This window comes from Trachypithecus francoisi, unplaced genomic scaffold (genome assembly GCF_009764315.1).
Source record: "Trachypithecus francoisi isolate TF-2019V2 unplaced genomic scaffold, Tfra_2.0 Lachesis_group2, whole genome shotgun sequence".
Lineage (NCBI taxonomy): Eukaryota > Metazoa > Chordata > Mammalia > Primates > Cercopithecidae > Trachypithecus > Trachypithecus francoisi.
Genome location: NW_022681465.1, coordinates 145,610,156 through 145,636,524, shown reverse-complemented (window position 1 = coordinate 145,636,524; position 26,369 = coordinate 145,610,156). Strand labels below are relative to the sequence as shown.

The 26,369-nt window shown below is 38.1% G+C and overlaps 1 protein-coding gene across 5 annotated transcripts in view; it reads left to right on the top strand.

The window, feature by feature from the left end:
- Window positions 1-836: 836 nt before the first annotated feature.
- Window positions 837-26,369, top strand: part of TCERG1 (transcription elongation regulator 1) — a 60,170-nt gene continuing 34,637 nt past the window's right edge. For 2 of the 5 annotated variants that reach the window (XR_004430013.1, XM_033180759.1), the window contains exons 1-9: window positions 874-957; window positions 8,534-8,759; window positions 10,659-10,811; window positions 12,379-12,802; window positions 16,986-17,228; window positions 22,394-22,456; window positions 23,589-23,789; window positions 24,671-24,783; window positions 25,525-25,613. Coding sequence is in view for 4 of the 5 variants with exons in the window: in XM_033180759.1 (XP_033036650.1) it covers window positions 899-957; window positions 8,534-8,759; window positions 10,659-10,811; window positions 12,379-12,802; window positions 16,986-17,228; window positions 22,394-22,456; window positions 23,589-23,789; window positions 24,671-24,783; window positions 25,525-25,613 (1,571 nt within the window). In the remaining variant the exon portion in view is untranslated. Of the gene's footprint in view, window positions 958-8,533; window positions 8,760-10,658; window positions 10,812-12,378; window positions 12,803-16,985; window positions 17,229-22,393; window positions 22,457-23,588; window positions 23,790-24,670; window positions 24,784-25,524; window positions 25,614-26,369 lie in introns of all 5 variants that reach the window. The other 3 variants (XM_033180762.1, XM_033180761.1, XM_033180758.1) reach the window with 2 other exon arrangements.

Genomic DNA, 26,369 nt, shown 5'->3' with positions numbered 1-26,369 from the left:
TGGTAAGCATGCTACATGGACATGCTTACATGGTCCAAGTAAAATTTATCTATTAGTATTATTTTAATATTTTAGGACTTTAATAAAAGGGCTCATCTTCATTGTACCTTTGAAACCCCAAATCCTAAACTTTTTTTGTTGTTAATTAGAAAAACGAAATAAATATTCAGAATCGTCTGGTATTCTGGGTGTGCTAATTTCAGACAAGCACATTTTGAGATTGAGGGAGAGATGGTAAAGCTGTAAATTGAAAAGAGGCTTGCCTTCACCAATTTACCTTTCTTAATGCAGCAACTTATAACACCTATTCGTTTGCAACTATTTAGTATAATTTGGGAGGTATTCTTGTAATAATAATATATTATTTAATAACATGTATATAGAGCCGAGTGGTGACTTGACTCCTGCTACTGTAAAGCTAGGGAATAGCGGCTTTTCACAGCAACTGTGCAATTGGTTTAGGCGAGGCCCAGGTCGATTTTGATTGGCTTGCCCAGTGGAAATGCTCTCCGCCTCAGCTACTACTGGCCAATATGGCTCCACAATTGGCTCTCCCGGAAGCCGACAGACACGTGGCTACCACAGGCTGAGCCGAACGTGGGAGGACTTAGTTCTACCTACCGCGAGAGGGCGCCGGCGGTTCCTGACTGCTAAAATCACATTTCCCATAAAGCCCCCGAGCCACCAATCAACTGGCTGTCTTCATACCGCTTTCAAAGTCGGCGGGCCCCTTTTCCAATAGCAAGGAAGATACCGCCCCCATCTCGAAGATTGATGGAAAGATTGACCAACCACATCTCAGACCTCTGCTATCTCCGCCTCTCTTGTTGGGGATTGACGATTTTTCTAGCCAATAAGGGACGCCGGGTCGGCGGGTGGATGAACGCGGCCCTCTGTAATGGCGGAGCGTGGTGGGGACGGGGGCGACGGTGAGCGATTCAACCCGGGGGAGCTCAGGTAAGGGACGCTGCCCTCCCTCACATCTCTGCTCACGAGAGCCCTAGGTGCTAGACCTGCCATGTGGAGATCCGAGGCGGACGGGGGTAGCGGAGCCGCGGCCGCCATGGGCCAGGACCGCATGGGGCTTAAGAAGGGGGAAGGGGAAGGGGAAGGTGGCTTGAATGAGAGCCGGGCCCGGGCTGGGCCAGGGCCTCCGGCGGGTTCTTCGGCTGCTTCTTAGTGCTTTCTTGGGGCTCCGCCGCCCCTCGCGGCCTGCGGCCCGCTGGCCGGGCCCGGTGCTCCCGCCTTTGCGCCCCGCCTCAGCCGCGTGTCGCCTCCGTCTCGGCCGACCAGAGTCTTTCCCCCGGCCGCGTTCCGCTGCGGGCCTGGTTTTCCTCATCGACGTCCCTGCACTTCGCAATTACTTCCCTTGTACCGCTCGCCACTTCTGGCTAAGCCTTCTCCACGCCCTCCCCAGCTATTTGGGCTCCCCACGTTTGCCCTTTCATTTCATCCCCCTCATCGCTTGCCTTTCTTAACTTCAGTGGTTTTTCTTCCTTTTTTCATCCCTTTATTCCTTATTATTCTGTAGTAGTGAGTAACAACAACAGTAGCAATCGTTTATTAGGCACTTACCGTGTGCCAGTAAACCCTTTACTTAGGTTTGTCTCATTTAATCCTCACGACCACCGTTTGGAGTAGTTGCTGTTAACATTTTGCAGGCCACACACCAGAGGCATCTTCAGTTGTTACTCGCCCATCTTACAGGTGAGGTAACAGCCTCGTGGAGGTTGAGTCAGTAGAATAAGATTGCATAGGCGGATTTTTGGCTCCAGGAAGTGGCTCGAACTCAGGCAGTCAGATTTCAGAGCCTGCAATCCCGATTGGCATTCTATTCGCCTACTACTCGTGCCATTTCCCTGACCAATGCAGTGACCTTTTTTCCCCTGGAACCTCAATGCCTGTGAATTTGTAATTAAAACTTGGTAAAATAAGAGTGATCTGGAGAAATATTTTGGTCAGTGGTTTTTGAGGAAAAGAGGTATTATGCTTTATGTGTATATGGTACTTTTTTTTTTTCTTTATGGGAAAAATGGCATTTCGGATGTTCAGCTCCTATTCTGAATTGGGCTGTTGTCAACATTTGAAAATGAAAAAGAGCAATGTAGATTATGAGGACTCTTGATACTGTCTAGAGCCTAAGATGAAATTGTGTAAGGAAATGGGTATTGTTATTCAAGGTTTTAGAAGAGGAAAATGCCTTTCTGATTCTGCATGGCCGCACACACAAATCCCTACTTTGGCAGAAATGAAATTTTGTCTTATTTCAGAGACACATCTGAAATCCTTTAAACTCCTGATGTATACAGTATTAATGAGTGATCAAGGTGAATTGTCAGGATCTTTCAATATTAGCTATGCCAAGCTTATTCCTGATTTCGGTCTTAAAGGGAGCTTACTTAGCTAGTTTCAGATGGATTTATTAAGGAACATTCTTTTGCATTTTAGAAAGTATCTTTCTAAAGCTTTTAAAAACATCCTTATTAATAAAGCCGTTTAAACTTTATTAATGTTGCACAACTGATTTGAATAGGGCTTTAATTTGCAAATGAATGTGCCCTGTTGCAAATATTTTATACCGTAGCCTCTTGGATTGGAACTTGATTGCAGAGCATACTGTACAGATCTTTATTTTAGCATTTGTCATGAAATTAGGTGTGTATGTGGCCTCTTTGATGGCAGAAGTTGGGGCTTTAGTTTTGCATTGTATTTGTATCCTGAATGTACTTCATAATGTGTCTGTCATAACCTCCTGGCAAATGAGATATTCTGTAGTTATGTTGTAAGTAAATGAAGATAGGAGATTTAAAGATACTTCACTTATTGGGCCAACATTTATTGTGTACTACGTTGACAGTTGCTGGCAGTAGTTCCCTGAACCAGACCAAAAAAAGACGTTTGTCCTGCAGGAGCTTCCAGCTTGTAAGAGCTATCTAAATTGTAAATGAAATCAACCACATCAGATGATTAAATTTGCCTGTAAGTGTGAAGTGACTTACACGAGGTTGCTGGTTGGTTGGCAGGGTCTGGACTAAACCTCAGGTCTCCTCAATCACAGTTTATAGAATTCACCCCTCATATGTCAGTAGCATCTTTTTATTTCTTGCCCCTCCAATTAAAGTATTGTCTTTAGCATTGGGGAGATTGCATATCTGGATAGAGTACTTCTGTTATAGAAAAATACCTTATGTTTGTATTTCCATGATCTTGTGAAATATTTTTGTTACTTTTATTCATGCAAGTAGACTTTTGTTATTCAGAAAGGTTGTAAGTGGTAGGAATATAAACCACAATAGATGGAAAATTTATAGACATTCCAAATGCCATTAAAGTAACTTCCAGAGTCATTTGTATAGATCCTTTCCCTAGGGCCTTTGTTTACCTATCAATACTTAAGATACTTGCAATCTAAATTTTCTTATCTATAAAATGAGAATAAGAATATTCTGGTGTTGTCACTGACTAGCTGCCTTAAGAAAATTATTTTTGTGTGCTATCGTTTCCTCTGTAAAAATGGTGCCAAACTTACCTTATTAGGCTGTAGTGAGGATTAAGAGTTAATATGGATAATGTCTGTATAACCATACTGGTATATAGTAACTTTACTATCATTATTAAAACAATAATGTGTTTTAATGTGTTGCAACAGTATACTAAAGGGAACTATATACTAGTGGCTAAAGATAATTCAGAAGTAAATGGGAGATTTCTTTATAGCATTTATCATAATTGAAAACTCAAATTGAGAATAATGAGCCTGAGAGGGCCTGGAGAGGCTAGAAGTGGGAAAGCAGTTTGAGCTGACATTTAAACTTGAGGCTGAATAATGAGAAGGAGCTAGTTATGTGAAAATCTGGGGAAGAACATGCCAGGCAAAGAGAACAGGTATAGAGGCTTCAAAGTAATAAACTTGAAATATTTAAAGGAAAAGACTAGAATTTGTGGAAAGGTTAACGTGGGCCAGGTAATACAGGGCCTGATAATAATAATTATAGTAATAATAACTAACATTACTAATATTAATACTATTTAACACTTCCCAGTACTATTACTGTACTAATGTTACAGAAACAGTAATAATAGCTAATAACTTAGATAGCACTAAGTGCTAAGCACTATTCCAAGTACTTTATTAGCTCATTTAATCCTCACTGCAGGTTCGGTGAGGTGGTTGTGATGAAGCAGTATGATATGAAGAGCTCAGCCCATGTTCTGTGCGTAATTAACATCAGAAAATGGCAACTTTAGGCTATTCAAAAAAGGAAATTATGTGAATTTTGTCACCATTTTAGTGGCAGACTTTTGAAAACCATCCCAAATTAATAGTGAAATGCCTTTTACAGATAAACACTGCTAGGTTTTGTGGGGGAATGAAAGTAATGATAGCTGAAGTAGTTTACTATGTACCAGGTACCACCCTAAATGTTTCACTAGGATTATCTCATTGAACAGAGGTATCAGATACCTTTTCTGTTCCTCACTCATTCACATCTGAGGAAACTCAAGACTCAGAAATTGCGTAACTAGCCTGACAACAAAAGACAGAGTCCTAACAGAGCTTTTTTATGGTTCTGGATCTTAAATACTTAACTTCAGGCTGTAACCAGGAAGTATGAAATTGTACAGAAATGAATACTGTAGACTTTTTGAAAAAAAGGAGAGGCAGATGGAAAGAAAATCTAAGAGTAGGGTACATTATTAACTTCCAAGCCTGAAACAGAGTGTCTTTCCTTGGTGGTCAACTTTGCTTTTGCCCTGAAAGGTTGGACATTCCTTCAGTAACAGTGGCCTCTGTCTTTTGGGGATGCATATAATTTGAAAAATACCTTTTGACTATTTTGATGCAATCCATATTTCTTTTTTTTTTAGACAATGTCTTGCTCTGTCTCCCAGGCTGAAGTGCAGTAATGTGATCTTGGCTCATTGCAACCACCACCTCTCAGATTCCTGCTGTTCTCCTGTCTCAGCCTCCCGAGTAGCTGGGATTACAGGCAGGTGCCACCACATCCGGCTAATTTTTGTATTTTCAGTAGAGAGGGTTTCACCATGTTGGCCAGGATGGTCTCGAACTCCTGACCTCCGGTGATCCACCCACCTTGGCCTCCCAAAGTGCTAGGATTACAGGCGTGAGCCACCGGGTGGCATCCGGCCCAATTCCTTTTTAACTCATATTTTCTAACCTTTGGATTGTAGGATCATTTGCAAATTTGATTAAATATACTTGGTGTAGTAGTTCTAGACTTGTTTACAATCCTGGTGTAATCCTTGTTATGCCAGGATTGTAAACAAGTCCAGAAGGCAAATTAGTTTTTTTTTTTTTTTTTTTAATTTTTTAATTTTTTTGAGACTTGATTCTTGTTCTGTTGCCCACGCCGAAATGCGGTGGTGCAATCTTGGCTCACTGCAACCTCTGCCTCCCGGGTTTGAGTAATTTTCATGCCTCAACCTCTCAAGTAGCTGGGGCTGCAGGCGTGCACCACCATGCTTAGTGAATTTTTGTATTTTTAATAGAGGCAGGGTTTTGCCATGTTGGCCAGGCTGGTCTCGAACTCCTGGCTTCAAGTGATCTACCCACCTCTGCCTCCCAAAGTGCTGAGATTACAGGCATGAGCCACTGCTCCTGGCCTAAATTGGTTCTTTATTAGGATATTTTTGGTGTGTCTCAGAATTGAACTATGATGTGGTAGATTTAGAGAAAGTTCAAAGGGTAATCTATAAGCAGAGGGTTGAAAAATGTCAGAGAGTTGAAAGAGCCCGGTAAGGAAAGACTATAAGAATGATTTTTTTCAAATATATAAAGAATATAAATGTTAATTCCTCTCTTGAGGACAGAAATGTAGATTTTTTATTTATAATGTAGATGTATAATAGCTACTGGGAATACCATGATAGGTAGTCCGTAAATGGGTGAAATTGTAAAAATAATTTTTTTAAGATCCTACATACCCTACTTGTAAGGTAGTTTGGGTACAGTATCACCTAGGTATTCAGTGGTTCAGGCAACAAATACTGATATTAATATTTATTGAGCCCTGTTATGTACAGATCTTTGTGCTAGGGATACAAGAGTGAACAGAATTCCTACTCTGAAAGGGGCATTTGCCTGTGTTTGAATCCTCTGTTTTGTTTATTTATTTATTTTTGAGACAAACCCTTGCTCTGTTGCCCAGACTGGAGTGCATTGGCATGATCTCAGCTCACTGTGACCTCCACCTCTTGGGCTCAAGCGATTCTCCTGCCTCAGCTTCCCAAGTAGCTTAGATTACAGGCATGCACCACCATGCCCAGCTAATTTTTTTGTGTTTTTTTGGTAGAGATAGGGTTTCACCATGTTGGCCAGGTTGATCTCGAGTTCCTGACTTCGAATGATCTGCCTGCCTTGGCCACCAAAGTGCTGGGATCACAGGCACAAACCACCGTGGGCCACCTGAATCCTGGCTTCAATACTGAACCGATTGTTTGGCCTTGGACAAGTGACTTCTTTGCTTTAGTTCTTTATCTGTAAACTGAGATTAATGGTATCCATCTCATCGGGTTGTTTTGATGATTAAAAGACGTAATATTTGAAAAGAACTTAGAGTAAGCACTGCCTTGCTCATAGTAAGTACTTTTAAGAGTTAATTATTCTCTTACAAAAGCGCTTGGGGGAAGAGATAGATAATACTATCTCATGTGACATTACTTACTTGCTTAAATGCTGTGGAGAAAATACATAGGGTGTTGAGAGTGAGAGGTGGTGGGGTAGTGTGCCCTACAGGGAAAGGCTTTCCCTTTAGATAGAGACTACTAATCGTCTCCTAAGTTACCCCCTGCCCCCTTTAAAAACTTTGGAAGTAATTTCAAACTTACAAAATGTCGCAAAAATAAAGCTAGAGTGTCTTCAATGTTAATATTTTACCTTTTCTGCTTTACTATTTGCGTGCACACATGCCTCCTCTTTGTTATTCTGAACTGCAAGGGTAAGGTATACCTATGGCTTTTTACCCCTCAATACTTCAGTATTTTCTAAGAATAGAGATAGTATTTTACTTAACTACAGTCTAATTATCAACTTCATAAATTTGTAATAATACTTTAATCTGTTGTGCATATTCCAGTGTTGTCAGTTGATCTGGTAATGCCCTGTATGGCGTTTCCTCCTGTTATTGCAGAATTCAATCTAGAGTTAAAATTGTGTTGTTATTGGCCGAGCATGGTGGATCATGCATGCAATCTCAGTACTTTGGGAGGCCGAGGTGTGCAGATTGCCTGAGGTCAGGAGTTCGAGACCAGCCTTGCCAACATGGTGAAACTCTGTCTTTAAAAAAAAAAAAAAATTGTGTTATTGTGCTCTTTAAACTTCTTTGGAGCATTTCCACGCATTTCTTTGTCATTTAAGGATGACACTGACACTTCTGAAAAATACACATCCCCCTTTTAATAGAACAAACATTCCTTCTGGCCGGGCGCTGTGGCTCATGCCTGTAATCCCAGCACTTTGGGAGGTGAAGGAGGGCAGATCATGAGATCAGGAGATCAAGACCATTGCCAACATGGTGAAACCCTGTCTCTACTAAAATGCAAAAAAAAAAAAAAAAAAAAATTAACCGGGCATGGTGGTGCACGCCTGTAGTCCCATCTAGTTGGAAGAAGAATAGCTTGAACCCGGGAGGCGGAGGTTGCAGCGAGCCCAGATTGTGCCACTGCACTCTAGCCTGGCAACAGAGTGAGACTTGGTCTCGAAAAGAAAAGAAAAGAAAGAACATTCCTTCCTTATTCTTATTCTGAGTTTGTTTGATGTTTTCCTCATTATTAGATTGAGGTTATACATTTTTGGCTGGAATAGGTGATGTTGTATCCCTCTCAGTCACATATTATCTGTCCTTCTTAGATGATAATTAGTTTTGATCACTGGGTCAAGGTATTGCCCAATTTCCTTATTACCTAGAGTGTTTTGTTTTTTTCATCCTTTCTTGCAACTTTAAGCAGCATGTGGGTAAATACTTTAAGATCATCCAGATAACCCTCTTGTCTAAATTTTTGCCTAGACCCGGCATCCCTTGATCATTCATCCAGCCTAGATCATCCATTGACGTAAGTTTTTTTTTTTTTTTTTCTGAGATGGGGCCTTGCGCTGTCGCCCAGGCTGGAGTGCAGTGGCATGATCTTGGCTCATTGCAACCTCCACCTCATGGGTTCAAGTGATTATCCTGCCTTAGCCTCCCCAATAGCAGGAAGTACAGGCGTACGCCTCCATACCCGGCTACTTTTTGTGTTTTTAGTAGAGATGGGGATTCACCATGTTGGCCAGGTTGGTCTTGAACTCCTGACCTCAGGTGACCCACACTCCCTCGGCCTCCCAAAGTGCTGGATTACAGGTGTGAGCCACCGCACCCGGCCCGTTGATGTAGTTTTTATCGTGATGGTTGCAAAATGATGACTTTCCAACTCCAGTTAGACTTAAGAACCTTTTAAATTTGATGTAATTAGAGATCAGTAGCTACATTTTTGTAATTTTAAGAAAGAAAAATGTATTCCTTGCTCTCCCATGCAGGATGGCCCAACAGCAGGCCTTGAGGTTCCGAGGTCCGGCTCCCCCACCAAATGCAGTGATGCGAGGCCCACCACCTCTGATGCGACCTCCTCCACCTTTTGGTATGATGCGAGGCCCTCCACCACCACCACGGCCCCCCTTTGGACGTCCTCCTTTTGATCCTAATATGCCGCCCATGCCTCCTCCAGGAGGGATACCTCCACCTATGGGCCCTCCACACCTCCAGGTAAAGAATGTAGAGGTTGCCATTTCTTTGTTGGCATCATTATCAATATTATATATGGGTTTTCACTTAAAAACTTATATTCTTAAATAGTTTCAGTTTATAGGAAAATGGGAGCTAAAGAGAAGATCTATATATTAATATGTTTCTTCTAAATTAGTGGTAGCAATAATTACTAAGGAAATTCAGAATAGAACTCTAAATGGTGATAGAGAAGTATATGTATAAAACCAGGATTCAATAGTTTTTGCTTACCTTTAGCTCTGTGAATTGGCTTTAGTAATGCATCTTCTTTGTGGGAAATGAAGTTTGAAATCTTAAGATATTTTTGAGTGGAGAAAATTTGTTTTCAATGATATATGTTGCCAGCAAGTCTAAAAATACATGTATATATATTCCTGAGTAGTTATTGTCCCCAGAAATGGTGCCTAGGATAGAATCTGGAAAGTGACAGCGAGCACATTTTATAAGCACAGTTGAATTTTTTTTCTGCCCTGGGGGGAAGTGTAGGGTTATCTTACTATTTTTGAGAAAGATTTATTAGGGGATTTCTTTAAGTAAAAACACTTGTGGTATTTTAACCTGTGGCATATATCCCTCTCCATTGTATCCAGACTTGCTGTCTGAAGTGAGGTCATGAAGGTATCAGCTCTCAGATGTCTCATTTTGGGATTATATTTTTTTATTTGAGTATGTATCTATGTTTTCTTAGTTTAGCCTGTATAATTCTGAAATCAAATAAATATAGTGGTATCATCTGCCTTCTGTTAGCTTAGACAGTGAAGAATGAATTATATTAAAAATAGAAGAAGGCAATGATGTGCCATTTAAGTGATGTTAACTGTTTAGATAGGGTTGTGGTTATGAAAGAGACAGGTTTTAATACTTTGCTCAATAATTTTATGGCCTTCCAAATAACGAATAGCCTCTCCTTCCTTTAAACACATTGTTAAATGGTTTTATATTTGCTTCAAGGTTAGAATAAGAAATAGCTTTTTAAGTTATTCTTGTATAATCTTTAACATGTGAATTTGTTCTAATTTGTGTCTTTAAGAGTTAAACCTACTTGTGGAGTATTATAAAATGTAATGAACTAATATAACCCTCTCATTGAAATGTATCAAATGTTGTGCTGAGATACTTTCTAATGTTGTCATGCCTTTCTCGGTCTTGAATAATTGTGTGGCTTTACTTTTTATTAAGTCCAAGTGATTTTCAGCCAAAGGCTCATGAAACATTTGGGATAGATATTTTGTATAACTTAGATCTGGTGTGCTGATGCCTGAAAGATACTCAACTGAATCCAACAAAGATTGGAGTATGGGAAAGAAATTTTTAGGAAAGTAAAGTACAGCTTCACATTATTAGCATAGTTTGAGTTCCATTATCCAGATTAAGGTGCTTTTGATAATTGAATTTTAGTGTTACTTATAGATTATAGAGGAAATCTTTTAAATCCCTGCTCAAAATGTTTTTATAATGTCATAGTGTCAGTTTTTTAATTTTGAAACTCATTTTTATGTGCAGTGAAAACTTTTTCTTGAAGGATTCTTCAAGAAGCTGTGGAGACAGTGATGTGCCTGGTATTAAAACAGTATATAAAAATCAATTTTTTTAAAAAAAGTAATCCAGCGCCGTGTGTGAAAAGCAGAACATATAGAAAGGGAAGAGCAAAATTCAGTGACACTGTTATAACCCACAGTTGACCACTATTAATAGTTTGATGTGTTTCTTTCTAGTTCGGTAATTTTTGTTGCAGACATTTTGCTTCTACGACAGGTGAATGTATTTGAATAGACTATAAAACTAGTTTCTCTTACAGTGTTTTACTTTTGAGTAAAATTCAGTAATAATTTGGAGGAAAAGTAATTAAAGTGACTTACTGTTCTTGTGAATTAACAGAGACCACCTTTCATGCCTCCACCCATGAGTTCCATGCCTCCTCCTCCGGGTATGATGTTTCCACCAGGAATGCCTCCTGTGACTGCTCCTGGTACTCCAGCACTACCTCCTACGGAGGAGATATGGGTTGAAAATAAAACTCCAGATGGAAAGGTAAATTATAAAATATAATTTAAGTTGTCATTTTTTTGACAGAGGAGTAAAAAAGAGTTCTGGCAGATTGAGATCAGTGATATTGTCAGTTAAGAATGAGCCTTGGGTAAGCAGGGAAATGGGATAAGACTCCAGGAGAAGCTGACTGGATTCGATTTTTGTGCAGCAGGTATAAGGTTGCCTGGAGTGCTAATACACATTTACCTGTGATTCTGGAAGCTTCTGGTCACTTTGGTACCATCTGCGTAGCACATACCAAATTTCAGGCTCCTAGAAGGAAAGCAGGTGTTCAGCATATACCGCATTGTTTGCATAACTGGTTTAGGCACATCGAGCCATTCTTATCAGTAAGGGAATATCAACCCTCCTGAAATCCAAGTTCTCAGACTACAGATAAGGGCCAGCAGGGCTTTCTACAGATAGCTGTCTCAGGTCTGTTACGTTAAATTTCTGCATATAACATGGGTTTCCCTTTGGGTGTTAAAAATACAATGTGCTCGTTGTAGAAAATTGGGCTGTGGGGTGGAATTACTTATTTTTTTTTTGTTTTGTTTTGTTTTTGTTTTTTTGAGATGAAGTTTTACTCTGTCGCCCAGGCTAGAGTGTAGTAGCGCGATGTTGGCTCACTGCAGCCTCTACCTCCTGGCTTCAAGCAATTCTCCTGCCTCAGCCTCCTGAGTACCTGGGGTTACAGGCACCTGCCATCATGCCTGGCTAATTTTTGTAATTTTGATAGAGACAGGGTTTCACCATGTTGGCTAGGCTGGTCTGAAACTCTTGACCTCAGGTGATCCCACCCACCTCGGCCTCCCAGAGTGCTGCTGGGATTACAGGCGTGAGCAACTGTACCTGGCCCTAAGTTATTTTATTTTTTATTTTTTTATTTTTGAGATGGCTTCTCGTGCTGTCACCCAGCCTGGAGTGCAGTGGTGTGATCTTGGCTCACTGCAACCTCTGCCTCTTGGGTTCAAGCAATTCTCCTCAGCCTCCCGAGTAGCTGGGATTATAGGTGCCCACCATCACATCTAGCTAAATTTTTGTATTTTTAGTAGAGATGGGATTTTACTATGTTGGCCAGGTTGGTCTCGAACTCCTGACCTCAGGTAATCTGCTTGCTTCAGCCTCCCAAAGTGCTGGGATTGCAGACGTGAGCCAGTGCACCTGGCTATTTTTTATTTTTGAGATGGAGTCTCTGTCGCCTAGGCTGGAGTGCAGTGGTGTGATCTCGGCACATGACAACCTCCACCTCCTGGGTTCAAGTGATTCTTTTGCCTCAGCCTTCCGAGTAGCTGGGATTACAGGTGCTTGCCACCACACCTGGCTAATTTTTTAATATTTTTAGTAGAGACAGGGTTTCACCATGTTGGCCAGGCTGGTCTCAAACTCCTGACCTCAAGTGCTCCACCCGCCTCTGCCTCCCAAATTGCTGGGATTACAGGCATGAGCCACCACGCCTGACCCTATGTTATTTTTAAATAGCTTTAAAGATAAAATATGGTTCCATTATTGTTTTTAATGATAATTGACAGATTTTATGATAACCATTGATTTTTTGCTTCCGCTGCAGGTTTATTATTATAATGCTCGGACACGTGAATCTGCATGGACCAAGCCAGATGGAGTTAAGGTTATTCAGCAATCAGAACTGACACCTATGCTTGCAGCCCAGGCACAGGTTCAGGCTCAGGCCCAGGCGCAGGCCCAGGCCCAGGCGCAGGCCCAGGCCCAGGCACAAGCTCAGGCCCAGGCCCAGGCGCAGGCCCAGGCCCAGGCCCAGGCACAAGCTCAGGCTCAGGCACAAGCTCAGGCCCAGGCCCAGGCTCAGGTCCAGGCCCAGGTCCAGGCACAAGTACAAGCACAAGCAGTTGGAGCTTCCACCCCTACGACCAGTAGCCCAGCACCTGCAGTATCCACTTCAACGTCGTCATCCACCCCTTCCTCTACCACTTCTACCACAACAACTGCTACTTCAGTTGCGCAGACAGTATCAAGTGAGTACCACCCAGCATGTGTTTTTATATAGGGGCTAGAGAGGTGAACCAGTAGGGGACTACATTTCATACTGATCCCAGTGTTTCTGGTATTATCCTTTAATTCTAGAATTGTTTAAAATACATTTTTGGCACTAAAACTTTTGGGTTAGGGAAAAGCAGGAATTTATATTAATAGGAGAAAGTATTTGCCCAGTTGCAGTTCATGAAGCTAAATTGAGAAAGTGCAGAGTTAGCTGTTCCGTTTGGCCAATAGTAATGCCGGGCATTGTGGGCTTGCAAAATAAGTGTAAGTCTTGGTCCCTACCTTACAGAGTTTCCAGTGTTCCTAATCAAGGAGGCAAGAATAACACACGTGAAACAATTAGATATTGGTGTGCAAAACTGTACAGTGAAAAAGATGTAAGAATTTGGGAAGTGGAGAAACAAGTGGGTGGACTATATGGGTATTTATCATGAAGGAAACAGAGTAGGGTTTAAGTAGGTTCACAGGTAAGGAAAGGATTTTCAGATAGGAGAAGCAACATGAATAAAGGTTAGGAAAATGATAAGTGTAGTTTATGGGGTTTTTAGGAAACTTCTGAGGTGAGAGGGTTTTATTTTGAAGGGTCTTAAGAACTAGGCAAATAGGTGAGACAGGCGCTGGGGGTCTGTATAGACGCAGTATTTTGCAAGTTTTTTTGGTGTTGGTTTTTTGGGTGGTGATGAAATCAGGGAGGTTTATTAGGAACTTCTCAGTAATCTCTTTTAGAGTAGTTTCTAGACTGGGATGCGAGTAGGTAAATTGAGGAGTTGCCATAGAAGGCAGCAGTCAGAAAGGCAGGAGAATTTTCAGGTATAAACTCACAGAGGCTCAAAGAATAGATCTTTTCTGAAAAGGTGAGAGTCGATTAATAGCAGATTTCAGGGATGAAGAGAGGGACACAGCTGTTAATTGGCTTAAAAGATTGTCATTAATATGAAAATATTGCTTTCTTTTTGGGAGGTTGCTTTTCTTTTCGTATTAATATACGGATGTTGCTCCTTACTCTGCAGGTTGAGACTAAGTCCAAAAGTACTTAAATAATGATTTTTAAAAATTCGATATTTGTTATGGCACTTGTCTGAGGATACACAGCTGTTCCTACAGTGTGATTATAATTTGTATTATTTTACTACCAGGATAATTGATAAGAATAAAGAAAAAAAATGTGGTTTTTTTTTGTGATTACTTCAGGGACTTGGGAATTACTAGTGTGTAAGAAATACGTATAAGAGAGAAATTAATTGACATTGGCTTCAAATTTGAATTTCTGTTATTGATAAAAAACAACTGAAGAAGTTAAGTAAGGTACATATAATACGGGGATAGCCTTTAAAGATCCTGTCAATGGTTTTTAGATAGTTTGTGGGGGAAATGTACTGAACAGGAAAATGTGAATAGTGTTTTACAAGTGTGTTTGCTTTTGTAGCTAAGGTGAATTTTGATATGAAAGTGTAACAGTCATACTAGCTAGTTTGTTAAGGGTGTTTACCTTTTTACAGGCTTAGTGCTTCCCAAACCTCTGGCAAGGCAGGAGACTACCAGTTTTTATGGGGGACCTGTGGCAGTAATGGGAGAAGGGGATTAATAAAAGCAATGTAGTTTTATGTGGAGGGTCTGTGTTGCTTAAATTGTCTTTCCTGCTTTCTTAGAAAGGAGAAATAGTAGTACTTCATTTTGTTTTAAGAAAGGTGATTAGCTAGATAATTTAACCATACTATATGTAGTCCATTTCTGTTTTCAGAGTGGTGTGTCAGTAAGCCCATAGCTGTCTTGTGTCCTGTTGTCAGTTTTGCTTTATTCTTCAGTGATTGGAGGACTTTATTCCCAGAAATATAAAATAGGAAAATCATATTCTTTTTACTGCTTTTAAACATCAGTTTTGATGTTGTCTACGTATTCCAGTGTCTGTTTTTATTTTACTTGATTCAATATCATAAAGCGTTGTCATACTGCAGTCTTAATATTTCTCCATTTATTATATATAGTCACTTGTCTTTTTTAGTTAAGATCTGAGACTGGGTTAGTATATTTTGAGGCCTAGTGCTTCACTAGTTGCTTTAGCAAATGAAGTTAGTAGGAATTTACCCACTGAAGTCTTAGATAACATTCTCCCAGTTTCCCATTATTTTATTGCTTTTGTTCTTTTCCTGTCATGACTCATGGCTACTAATCAAATTCAGAAAATGCTGTGCTGGAAAGTAAGAGGAATGGGTTGAGGAAATATTTTTTGTCATCTCCATTTGTGTTCTTTTCCACTTGAAATTTGATGCCCTTCTTTATTTTCCTGACTATAGTAGTTTGGAACACAATTTTAGCAATTATCTGAATACTATAATAATATTTAAATTTTAATTTTCTGAACTACAATATAGATCTATGGGGTAAATGGGACTAAAAATTAAGAATATATTTTAATCCCAGTTGAGCATAAACTCAGTTTGTGCAAATTTGTGAAAAATGATGAAGAAATCCTACTTCTCAGGGAAGTTGGGAACAATGACTAGATATGTTTTCAGCCATTATAGTAGATTACAAATGCTGAATGGTATATGTATGGGACTGGGCAAATGTTGCATGTACTTTGTATTTTTTACACTGTTATAAAATTATATTAATATGATACTGTACCCTAAGGCTAGGTCTATGCTAGACCAACAATTCATTCCTGGGCCCCTGAAGATACTTGTTTGGCCCTGCTGTCTATTTAGCCAAGGTGAGTCCCTCATTAACAAGTATGAAATTGCTCACATCTTCCCAGCCTAAGTGAGTTTTTCATTATTAGAAGCTAGAAAAAGATACTGACAGATTTTGTTGTCAGTTGGATTATTGGGTGGTTTGTATTAAACAGTGTGCTTTTGTTTAGAACAAAATTGGCGTAAAGATTGGGAAAGCACTGTTTTCATTTTATTTCATTTGACAAATTCATTCTTAGTCCAATACAGGTAGACATTTTTTTCTTTACATCGAAAAAAGATGAAGTATTTGTTACCAATGAATTACCAAAATGAATTTTATTTTGGAACTAGACGGGTTATGAATAAATAACAAAATTGTTTTGTAACATGTGAGAGTTGAAACTTTTTGAAAAGTATAAAATAAGGATTTTAGTTTTTAGTTTGATTTTAAATGCAATTGCTAGGGATGGAATGTTTTATTTTCGATATTTAAAAATAATGTGTTAGCAGAACCCAAATGATCTGGAATTTCACATTTTCCTGGTCTCTCACAATGGAAACCTCAGTTTAAAAAAATTTTCATTTTTTTAAAATAATGAGAGAAACCTGAGTTGTTTTTGATTCCATTCATTCATATCCAGTTAGTCATTAGTTATTTGCTTATCTTTTTCTATTCTTTTCTTCCTATGCATCTGTGAGGTTAATTCATCAAATGAAACCTGTTTATTACTCTTCCATACGGGAACCTTTAGTTTGCTATGTACCCCATTTACCTTCACGAAGTCACACAAATAATGTGAATGCATTCTTATAAAAAGTTCAAAGTCTAACAAAGCATATATATTAATAGTAAAATGTGAAAGAGGCATACACAGAAGGTAACTACTGTTAACGTATTTTGGCTTGTATTCTCCTAGATCATTTTCTCTATATTACCTAAGTTCTGCCCTTTTCCTACCCAGTTAAGGACATACACCTTAGCCTTTTGTTCAAGGCTTTCTAATTTCTGCTTCTGGCCCACCTTTCCAGCCACATATGGTTTTGTTGGTATGCCTACTGTTTCACTCATTAACTGCTTGCCTTCAATTTTTTAAGCAATTCCTTTTTGTTCTTTACTCTTTGCCTTTATTCATACTTTTCTCACTAGTTTATTTTTTTCTTCTTCCCCCCTCCTGCTATTTTCCTTGTTGAAATCTTAATTTTTCAAGGCTCAGCATCCCAATATAATTTCTATACCCTCTCACAGTTAGAAATGTTCTTTGGGTCTTGATTTATACTGCTATATGTTTATCACATTTTACTTGGTATTTTTATATTTCATTTAACTATTTTCAAGCTTCTTGAAGATGAGACCTTTTGACAGATTTGTTGCAGTGCATAGAATGGTCCCTTAAATACTTAAATTACTGAATGCGTGAATGAATGAATATAGTGAAATGATTTATGAAGGAGTGATACATGTTTTTGTTTTATCTTTTATCAGCACCCACAACACAAGATCAGACCCCAAGTTCTGCTGTTTCAGTTGCCACGCCTACAGTTAGTGTTTCAACTCCTGCTCCTACAGCCACACCTGTGCAAACTGTTCCCCAGCCGCACCCTCAGACGTTACCTCCTGCTGTTCCTCATTCAGTACCTCAGCCGACAACAGCAATACCTGCTTTTCCACCAGTAATGGTACCTCCGTTTCGTGTTCCCCTTCCTGGCATGCCAATTCCACTTCCAGGTAAACCAACAGATTATAATGGTCTTTCCAGCTATGTTTTCATATTGTCAGTTAGTTTGTTCTCATGTGTCTGTTGCGTTTGAAATTTGCCTTGAATCTCACCTGTTTGAAACGTTTTTGAAAGATTCATGGCTAACTGCAATATTTTCTCTTAAGTTTTGGTAAATGTCCTTTTTTTGTTGTTGTTTACATGTCCTAAAATTAGAGCCACATTTAAAGCTACACTTATTTTGAATAATGCCCTCAACGAGTTAAAAATGATCATCTTTTCATGTAAATAACGTTCTAAATGCAGTATTTTTGAAGGGTTGAGTCTATGAAGTTGAGAAATCATGTCACAGTAGCTTACGTAAGTTGGATGATTTATGTACAGTGCACTGTTGTAAGCACGTTACATACATTAACTGCTTTAATTTTCACAACTATCTTATGAGATAGGTACACAGACAGGTTAAATTACTTGCCCAGCATCACATAGCTAATAAGTGATGATGCTGAGATTTGGGCCTGTGCCCTCCACATCCAGAGAGTAAGCTCTTAATAACTATGCTTAGTTATTGAGAAAAAGCTAAGAAATTTAAAAATTTAAGAAAATGTGAGTGACTTAACTATAAAACAATTCATGGCCGGGCGCGGTGGCTCAAGCCTGTAATCCCAGCACTTTGGGAGGCCGAGACGGGCGGATCACAAGGTCAGGAGATCGAGACCATCCTGGCTAACACGGTGAAACCCCGTCTCTACTAAAAATACAAAAACTAGCCGGGGGAGATGGCGGGCGCCTGTAGTCCCAGCTACTCGGGAGGCTGAGGCAGGAGAATGGCGTAAACCCGGAGGCGGAGCTTGCAGTGAGCTGAGATCTGGCCACTGCACTCCAGTCCCGGCGACAGAGCGAGACTCCGCCTCAAAAAAAAAAAAAAAAAAAAAAAAAATTCATATAAAACAGGAACTAGAAGGTTCCCTTGTAACAGTTATGAAGTAAAGCATAATGTGCATAATTTAAAAGTTTAAATTGTTATGGTGAATTAATGTGTTATATTGTCTTAAGAGAAGTCATTAAAACTAGAGAAAGAATTAAGAAATATTGTGGAGTGGAACTCTTACCACAGGGTTTAAAAATGATAGTGTTGGGCATTCCAAATTTGAATGCATTAGTTTTTGTCAAACACATTTAATCCTTGACCCATGGTTCATTCTCCTTGTGTTATAGTTGAAAGTTTTGGTACCTTAGAGAGGTCAGGTTCACAGGGCTAGTTTGTGGCAAAGGCGAATAGAACTTAGGTGCCTTGTCTCTCAAGTTCACATTCCACCCACTTATTGCTACTTTTTTATACTTGTTTCTGTGTAAGAATAGAGTTGTGATACATCTATTTCTTAGATTTGCAAACATCTTAATTATCACTATTGCACTGGTTGTCTTTTTCTTTGTGACCACTCTGAAAAGGACACCTTCAGATACACCTTGTCAAGAAACAAACCAAAAATTTCAGGTATTTTTTTGATTTGGAAAACCTTTTACACATTGTTGATGTAGTGTTAGATAATTAAATGCCCATTATGGTGGTGTTTAAGAAATTCAAATTATTTACAAAGAAGAAAACAAAAGATGTTTTTTCTACTATTAGGGATTGTCCCTTTTCTAGATTAAATTTAAGACAAGCAGCTGGATACTTTTCTCTATATGTAATTTTTCTGGGAAAACTGAATGATAGATGGAGAATAGCTTGATATTTGTCACAACCTCTTTTTGTAATTTTGGTCTGCTTTAGGGTTAAGGACAGTATTAAGACCAGATCGTGGATTCTGAGTGATTTGAAGGAGTTGGGGTTGCTAATTTTGTAGAGAGAAGATTGAGAGGTAGCATGATAATGTTGTTTAAGTATTCTGAAAGGCTGTCATTTGAACAACGTTTGCTTTTCTTTAGAGGTTCTTAATTAGGACTAACGGATGAAAGGTACACAACAGCAAAATTTATTACTATAGAAAGTAGAAGTTTGTCATAATAAAATCCGTCTGGCTCTAGCTTCCTTTTGATGTCATATTTTCCCCTGATGCTTGCTCCATCATTAAAAAAATTTGGACAGGTGGTGCTGACCATTTGAGTCACCTAATGAAGCAATACCTGTGAAGTTTGGCAGTAGAAGGCATTCAATAAACAGCAGCCATTAGTGACATTTTGGGGGTCGGTTGGAAGAGAACTTGAATTGGATAGTCTTAATATTTCTTTGGAGAGAGTGAGTGTCATATAAAGTGATATATTAGGCCAGGCACAGTGGCTCACGCCTGTAATCCCAGGACTTTGGGAGGCCGAGGCGGGCAGATCACCTGAGGTCAGGAGTTCGAGACCAGCCTCAACATGGAGAAACCCTGTCTCTACTAAAAATACAAAATCAGCTGGGCGTGGTGGTGCATGCCTGTAATCCCAGCTACTTGGGAGGCCGAGGCAAGAGAATTGCTTGAACCTGGGAGGCGGAGGTTGCTGTGAACCAAGATCACGCCATTGCACTCCAGCCTGGGCAACAAAAGCGAAACTCCATCGCAAAAAAAAAAAAAAAAAGTGATACATTAGTATCAAATATTAGTTTGTTTATTAAGACTTTTTGGTATTAATATTTGTTCACTTTTCTCATTTTCCCTTTTAATTCAGTCCTACAAGGTGTTTAGGAAAAAACAAGGACAAAGAAGACTTGTTTTTCCCTTCCCCAAATCTTTGGTTATACAAACAATGAGATCTGTGTCTCCTGGTTTTTCCCTTTTAATTCAATTCAGCAATAAGGTGAACGGGAAGGATTTGTATGTAATTTGTGTTGGAGGCTTAATTTCTTTTTGAAATAGCATTGTCTGGGTCTAATGAGGATGATTGAGGAAGGGATAGTCAAACAAGATGAAGGGAAGGAGTGGAAGAATTAGGTAAAATAGAAGAGTAGAGGGTGGAGTTTGGACATAAATAGGTCTAGGATTATAGGAGTTCTACTTCTATAAAATTTTATCTGGAATTTTAAGAAACTTAACTGTCAGTGACATTGGAATCATCCAGAATGCTGAATGGAATTTTCTCATTTCTTAGATGATAATTTGAGGACAGAGTTGTAGGAAAATTGAACAAATGCTCCCTTTAAAAAAAAGATTAAAAATTTAGATTTTTATTTTGTGAGTATTCACAATCTGCATGTAATCACCTTGAGAGAAACTTCAGTGTATCTTTTTAGCATGAGAAGAAACACAGGACCTTTCTATATGGTCTGTATGTTGATAGTCAAATAGAAGAGTTCTGCTAGCCCAACTGGTTTTCAATAATAGTGGTTAAGCCTATGTATGGCCGGGCGCGGTGGCTCAAGCCTGTAATCCCAGCACTTTGGGAGGCCGAGATGGGCGGATCACGAGGTCAGGAGATCAAGACCATCCTGGCTAACACGGTGAAACCCCGTCTCTACTGAAAATACAAAAACTAGCCGGGCGAGGTGGCGGGCGCCTGTAGTCCCAGCTACTCGGGAGGCTGAGGCAGGAGAATGGCGTAAACCCGGGAGGCGGAGCTTGCAGTGAGCTGAGATCTGGCCACTGCACTCCAGTCCGGGCGACAGAGCGAGACTCCGCCTCAAAAAAAAAAAAAAAAAAAAAGCCTATGTATGAATAGATTTGATTTCCTTCTGCATAAGTTGTATAGTTAAAATTATTTATTGGAAGATGGTTTTGGAGAACAGTCTTTGAGAGTAAAGTTCGTATATTCATAAGAATTGAATTTCCTGTGCTGAGTTTAGTAGGTTCAATGCTCCTGCAGATGGCAGTATTTATACTAATTAAACTTAATACATGCTGTAACTTCGTTAACCAAATGAATTTTTCCATTGCTTTCTTTCAAGATTAGGGAAAATAAAATTATACATATAACTTTATTCAGCATGTTTTCATCATCCAGTGTTTTTATTTTAGTTTAAAAGTTAATAGAAAGTTTACTTTAAATATTCTTTATATAAAATAGTAATTAAGAAATAAAGGTGCTTTTCAATAATTGACACTATTTTTGTTTGCGTGTGTGAACATAGTTAAATTGTATACAAACCCAGGAGTTTAATTTTACTTTTAGTCTCAGAGGTAGGAGAATTTTTTTCCTGTCCTTTAGTGGGGAAAATAGTTTATTGTTACTATTTTTAATTTTTACAGGGTGCCAAACTAGGCTTAGTTTTTTCAGCAGAAAAAAATAAAAAAGTAACAATTATTGACCCTATACTTTTCTTCAGACTTTGGCCTTTTCCTCTAAAAGTTTTTAATTTCCTCAGTTAATCAGTCTTAGTTTTCCAGCTTTTCTTTTCATTCCCTTTTTTAAAAGTCACCATTTTAATGCATCATGATGAGTCTTCATTCTTCTAAGAACTGTACATAATTTTCATTATTTAATACAATTACTACTACTTTAGTCAGCTTAAATGATAGGAGTTTTTGCAGCTATCAGCCCATATAGTCATTAGTGGTATTAAAGGGGCTGAATGTTTCTTAATGTTTTAGCCTTCTTCCACAGTGTTCCAAGCCCATGGCGTTCCTTAGAGCAGGCACTAAACATGGATATTTTGGCATTAGTGAAATGCTACCTTCCTCTTCATCTTTGCCTTTCTTTTATTTAAAGTATTATTTGCAGTGGAATATTTGGATCCATCTCATACCTTACTTTCTTCCTCTCCTCACCACCCCTAGCTTATTCCTTTTCTACTTCTGCATGGTTGTACTCCATGCCTCAGCTCCTGCATGTAGTTTCAACTTAGCAGTAGCATAGAGAAAGTGTCTTGTCGGTGTCATGCTGCATCTGCCTTTTACTGGTGTCTAAGCAATGGCAGCATGGTAATGTCCTGTGGGAAAATGACCCACATGAGAATTTGTTATGTATGTGTAATGAAGGGGCTTTCTTTTGTTGAATTTAAACTCGAGACTCCTTCAATATGTTAAGAGCTGGTTTGATAAAAAAGGTAATTGATGCTATCATTTAGAACTAGTGTCATTGGATTTGGCAGCACTTCTCACAAAATGTCAAACAAAAAGAAATTTTACTCCATTCTTGGTCTTTTTCATTGGAAATAGCATTCTAAATTGTAGTGGTAAATTATTTCCCTGAATCCCAGTGGTAGCCGACATACAATGGCAGCTTTCCAACGTATGCTTGCTTATCCATTTTACAGGTGTAGCAATGATGCAAATAGTCAGCTGCCCGTATGTAAAGACAGTCGCTACCACCAAGACCGGTAATTTTTAAAACCATCTTAGTTTGTTTTGTCTGTAAGTTGGCATGGTAGTGAATGTTGTTGTTTATCCTTTTATTTATTTTTTGCCCAAGTAAGTGGATTTTTTTATATTTTTCTTTTTAATGAGCAGTATAAATGCAGTTGTCATATTTGGCCAACACTTAATTTTCCCAATTGCCTGTAGTATTAGCTTCTTTGGTTCACAAAAACAAATAAGGTCAGATCACTTTGTATCTTAATTTATGTAATAAGTGTAAACAACTTCATTCTCATATTCATAACATTTAATTTTATTTTTGATGTGTGTTTTTAAGTTAAATATAAAAAAATCATTTCCATGTGTAAAGTGATGTGATTATGCTTGCATGCTAGTGAGTATATGTGTGTGAATACATGTGTATAGTATACGTTTTAAAGTTATTGAAGTAAGATAACTACCTGAAACTTAAATTTTAGTATAGGATTTGAGGACTTTTTTTTTTTCCAGTTTTGATTCACATACCCTTATTTTAATAGTATTTTACTTATATATTACCAACTTATTTAGCTGTCTTGTAAAAAATATAAATCTTGGTTTGTCTTCTAAAAAGTAGACGAGCTGTGCTTTCTCTTAGGAAAAGAGTAAACAAAGGGTATAAGGATATTTGAGTTAATCATTTAGAGTTGATAAACTCAGTCATTTGCTATAAAACTGAGAATATTCATACCCTTTTAGTTATCTTAAAATTAAAAATAATTTTGCCTCAGGAAATATCTGTAGTAAATATGTTTGTTGTCTTCATTAGAATTTGATAAGTTATCTTTATAAAAATATATTTCTATTCATAAGTAGAGAATATACCATGTTTTTAAATATTTATTATGTTAAGATTTTTTCATAGGCGAGACCCAAATTTCTGACTGTTTTTAAGGGTTGAATTTCTGTGTCTAATTGAATTTAGGCATTAGAACTAAAAATCCAGGGAAATAGAATTAAGTGCTATTTATGTCACCTTTTTATATGATTTTTGTTTTGTTCCAACTGGTCCATTCATTTATTAATATTTAATAGAAAGATTTAGCTCATATTTTAGAGTTTTATTTTGTATTGCAGTTTGATACTTGGATCTAATTTTTTATTATTCTTTTTTAGGTGTATTGCCAGGAATGGCCCCTCCTATCGTACCCATGATACATCCCCAGGTTGCTATTGCAGCTTCACCTGCTACCTTAGCTGGAGCAACAGCAGTTTCTGAATGGACTGAATATAAAACAGCAGATGGGAAGACATATTATTATAATAATAGAACATTAGAATCAACCTGGGAAAAACCCCAAGAACTAAAGGAAAAAGGTATATAGTGGTTTTAATGACTTGGGAAATAGTATAAACTGTAATAAGTAGAATGGTATTTGAAATTCTGAGTTAATTTCTTTTTAACATATTTGAGGGATTTGCTAGTTACATAGTTGTTGGATTATTTTTACTGAATTGATAAATATTTATTTTAAAAACTAGTTCTACTTACATGTTTGTCATCATTTTTTCCATCTGGAGAGATTGTTATATATATGTACATATGTATGTACATATTTTTACTGTTAGGAATTTTCTAATTATATTGCATAATTATTGTAATCATTGAGATTGATAATACAGATCAGGAAGGAATGTGTTTTTTTATGTATTCTGAAGAAAAAAATTTAGGCCCTTAGAATCTTAGATGTAGAAGATTCATAATTTTTTATATCACAAGCTCCTGTTATTACTGTTGTTTTTAAAATTTGGGACAGAGCCTCACTGTGTTGCCCAGGCTGGTCTTGAACTCCTGGGCATAAGCATTCCTTCTGCCTCAGCTTCCCAGGTAGCTGAGGATTATAGGTACATGTCAGTGTGCCCAGCTCATCAAACCCCTTTTTCTATTCCTAAGTATCTTAGTATCTTATCCCTTTTAGCAAAATAAATGATTGCTACAAATGATATATGAATGACCTGAAAGATTTAATGTCCCTTCGAAATCAGTAGGTCGTCTTCAAATCAGAGAGTTAACCTGATTGGTAGAGCAAGGTATTTGAAGTTGAGCATTACCTAAGATTCAAATCAAAGATATTATAAGGAAGGACATTTTATGTTTATGGTTAATACTTGGGAATGGAATATTTTAATTGCTTATTCTCTGAAAGTTCTTAGAAAATTACATCAAAACCTTTGACATTATCTTAATTTTTTAATAGAAAAGTTAGAAGAGAAGATTAAAGAGCCAATTAAAGAACCCTCTGAAGAGCCTCTGCCAATGGAGACAGAGGAGGAGGATCCTAAAGAAGAGCCTATAAAGGAGATAAAGGAGGTAAAGGGCCATGACCCATTAACCTGGGAGCCACATTAATTGTTTCCTACAGCTTACTTGTATGTGAGTATCTATTTGATAGATTTAAAAATAATTGTTATAAATTTGATCTCTGAAATTTTAGGATTCTTGCAAGTTCTTAATTCAGTTTTTTCTTTGAAAGTGTCATTAAATTACTTCTTGTACTGAACTGAGACCCATAGAAAGACAGGGCCTTGGACCAGAGCTTGGACCTGATCTCTAACCTTCTGACTTATAACCTGACTGGTATTTGTTAAAATTATAAGTGTAACTTCTTATTTGGGGAATGTTAGATATATTTTATCTGTCCTTTCTGCTCTTGTGTTCTTGCATAGCCAGATCCATGTATAGCACTAAAGGAGTTTTTTCTTCAGTGAAGGACCAGTGGTAGTCAGGTTTTAGTAGTAGGAAAGTTAGCAGAAATAAGAAACAACCTTAAATGAAGAGGTCTGTACTCCATATCTGCTCCTAAGCACATGGTTAGTGAGTCTATAAGATAGAACCAGCTGCTGCTGCTGGGTTCTGCTATTGTGAAATTCAGCTCTTTCTGTGGGATGAAGATTTAGAACTTTCTTAGAAATTCCTACTCAGAGGCTCCTTTCCTCATTCTAGCAGCAGATTTTGTGTTGATTGCACTTTGAGCTGTTTGCCTTCATACTTTTGTGGAACATTCAGGTATAGTTAATGTGATACTAATTAGAGTAATATCATTTCTTTTAGGAGCCCAAAGAAGAGGAGATGACTGAAGAAGAAAAGGCTGCCCAGAAGGCAAAGCCAGTTGCTACTGCTCCTATTCCTGGTACTCCGTGGTATGTATTTGGCTCAAGTAGTAATTTTTAAAAATCATACTTGATTGTTACATGGTTTCTTTTGTAGAAAGGAAAAGTACTTTAAAAAGTGTATGTCAAATATGTTTTTATCTACTGAATATTTCGGCCTTTGTTTGTTGTATTTGAGTTATTCAAAACTGAAGTTTAATCACTACAAGTGTCTTCCTAGTACTATCCATTAATGTGTATTCTTCATAATTATAGACATGACCACTGTTAGATCCTGAATCTGCTTTTTGTTTAGAATATTTTAAATTTGTTTTTGCATGTTTACTCACTATGTAATTACATTTATAGAACTGTGTAAAATTATGTCTTTCAATCTAAGTATGGCATCCCTCATTTTATAGTACTCCACTATCTTGTGCTTCATAGATACTGTGTTTTTAAAAATCTAAAGTTTTGCGGCAACCCCATCATTTTTTCAGCAGCACATGCTCATTTTGTGTCTCGGTGTTACATTTTGGTAATTCTTGGGATATTTCAAACTTTTTCATTATTATTATATCTGTTACAGTGATCTGTGATCAGTGATCTTTTATGTTACTGTTGTAATTGTTTTAGGGTGCCACAAACCACACCCATGTAAGATGGTGAACCTAGTTGATAAATGAGTGTGATCTAACTGTTCCACCGACCAGGTCCCCATCTCTCTTCCTCTCCTCAGGTGTCCATTTTCCCCGAGACACAACCATATTGAAATAAGACCAATTAGTAGCCCTGTAATGCCCCCAA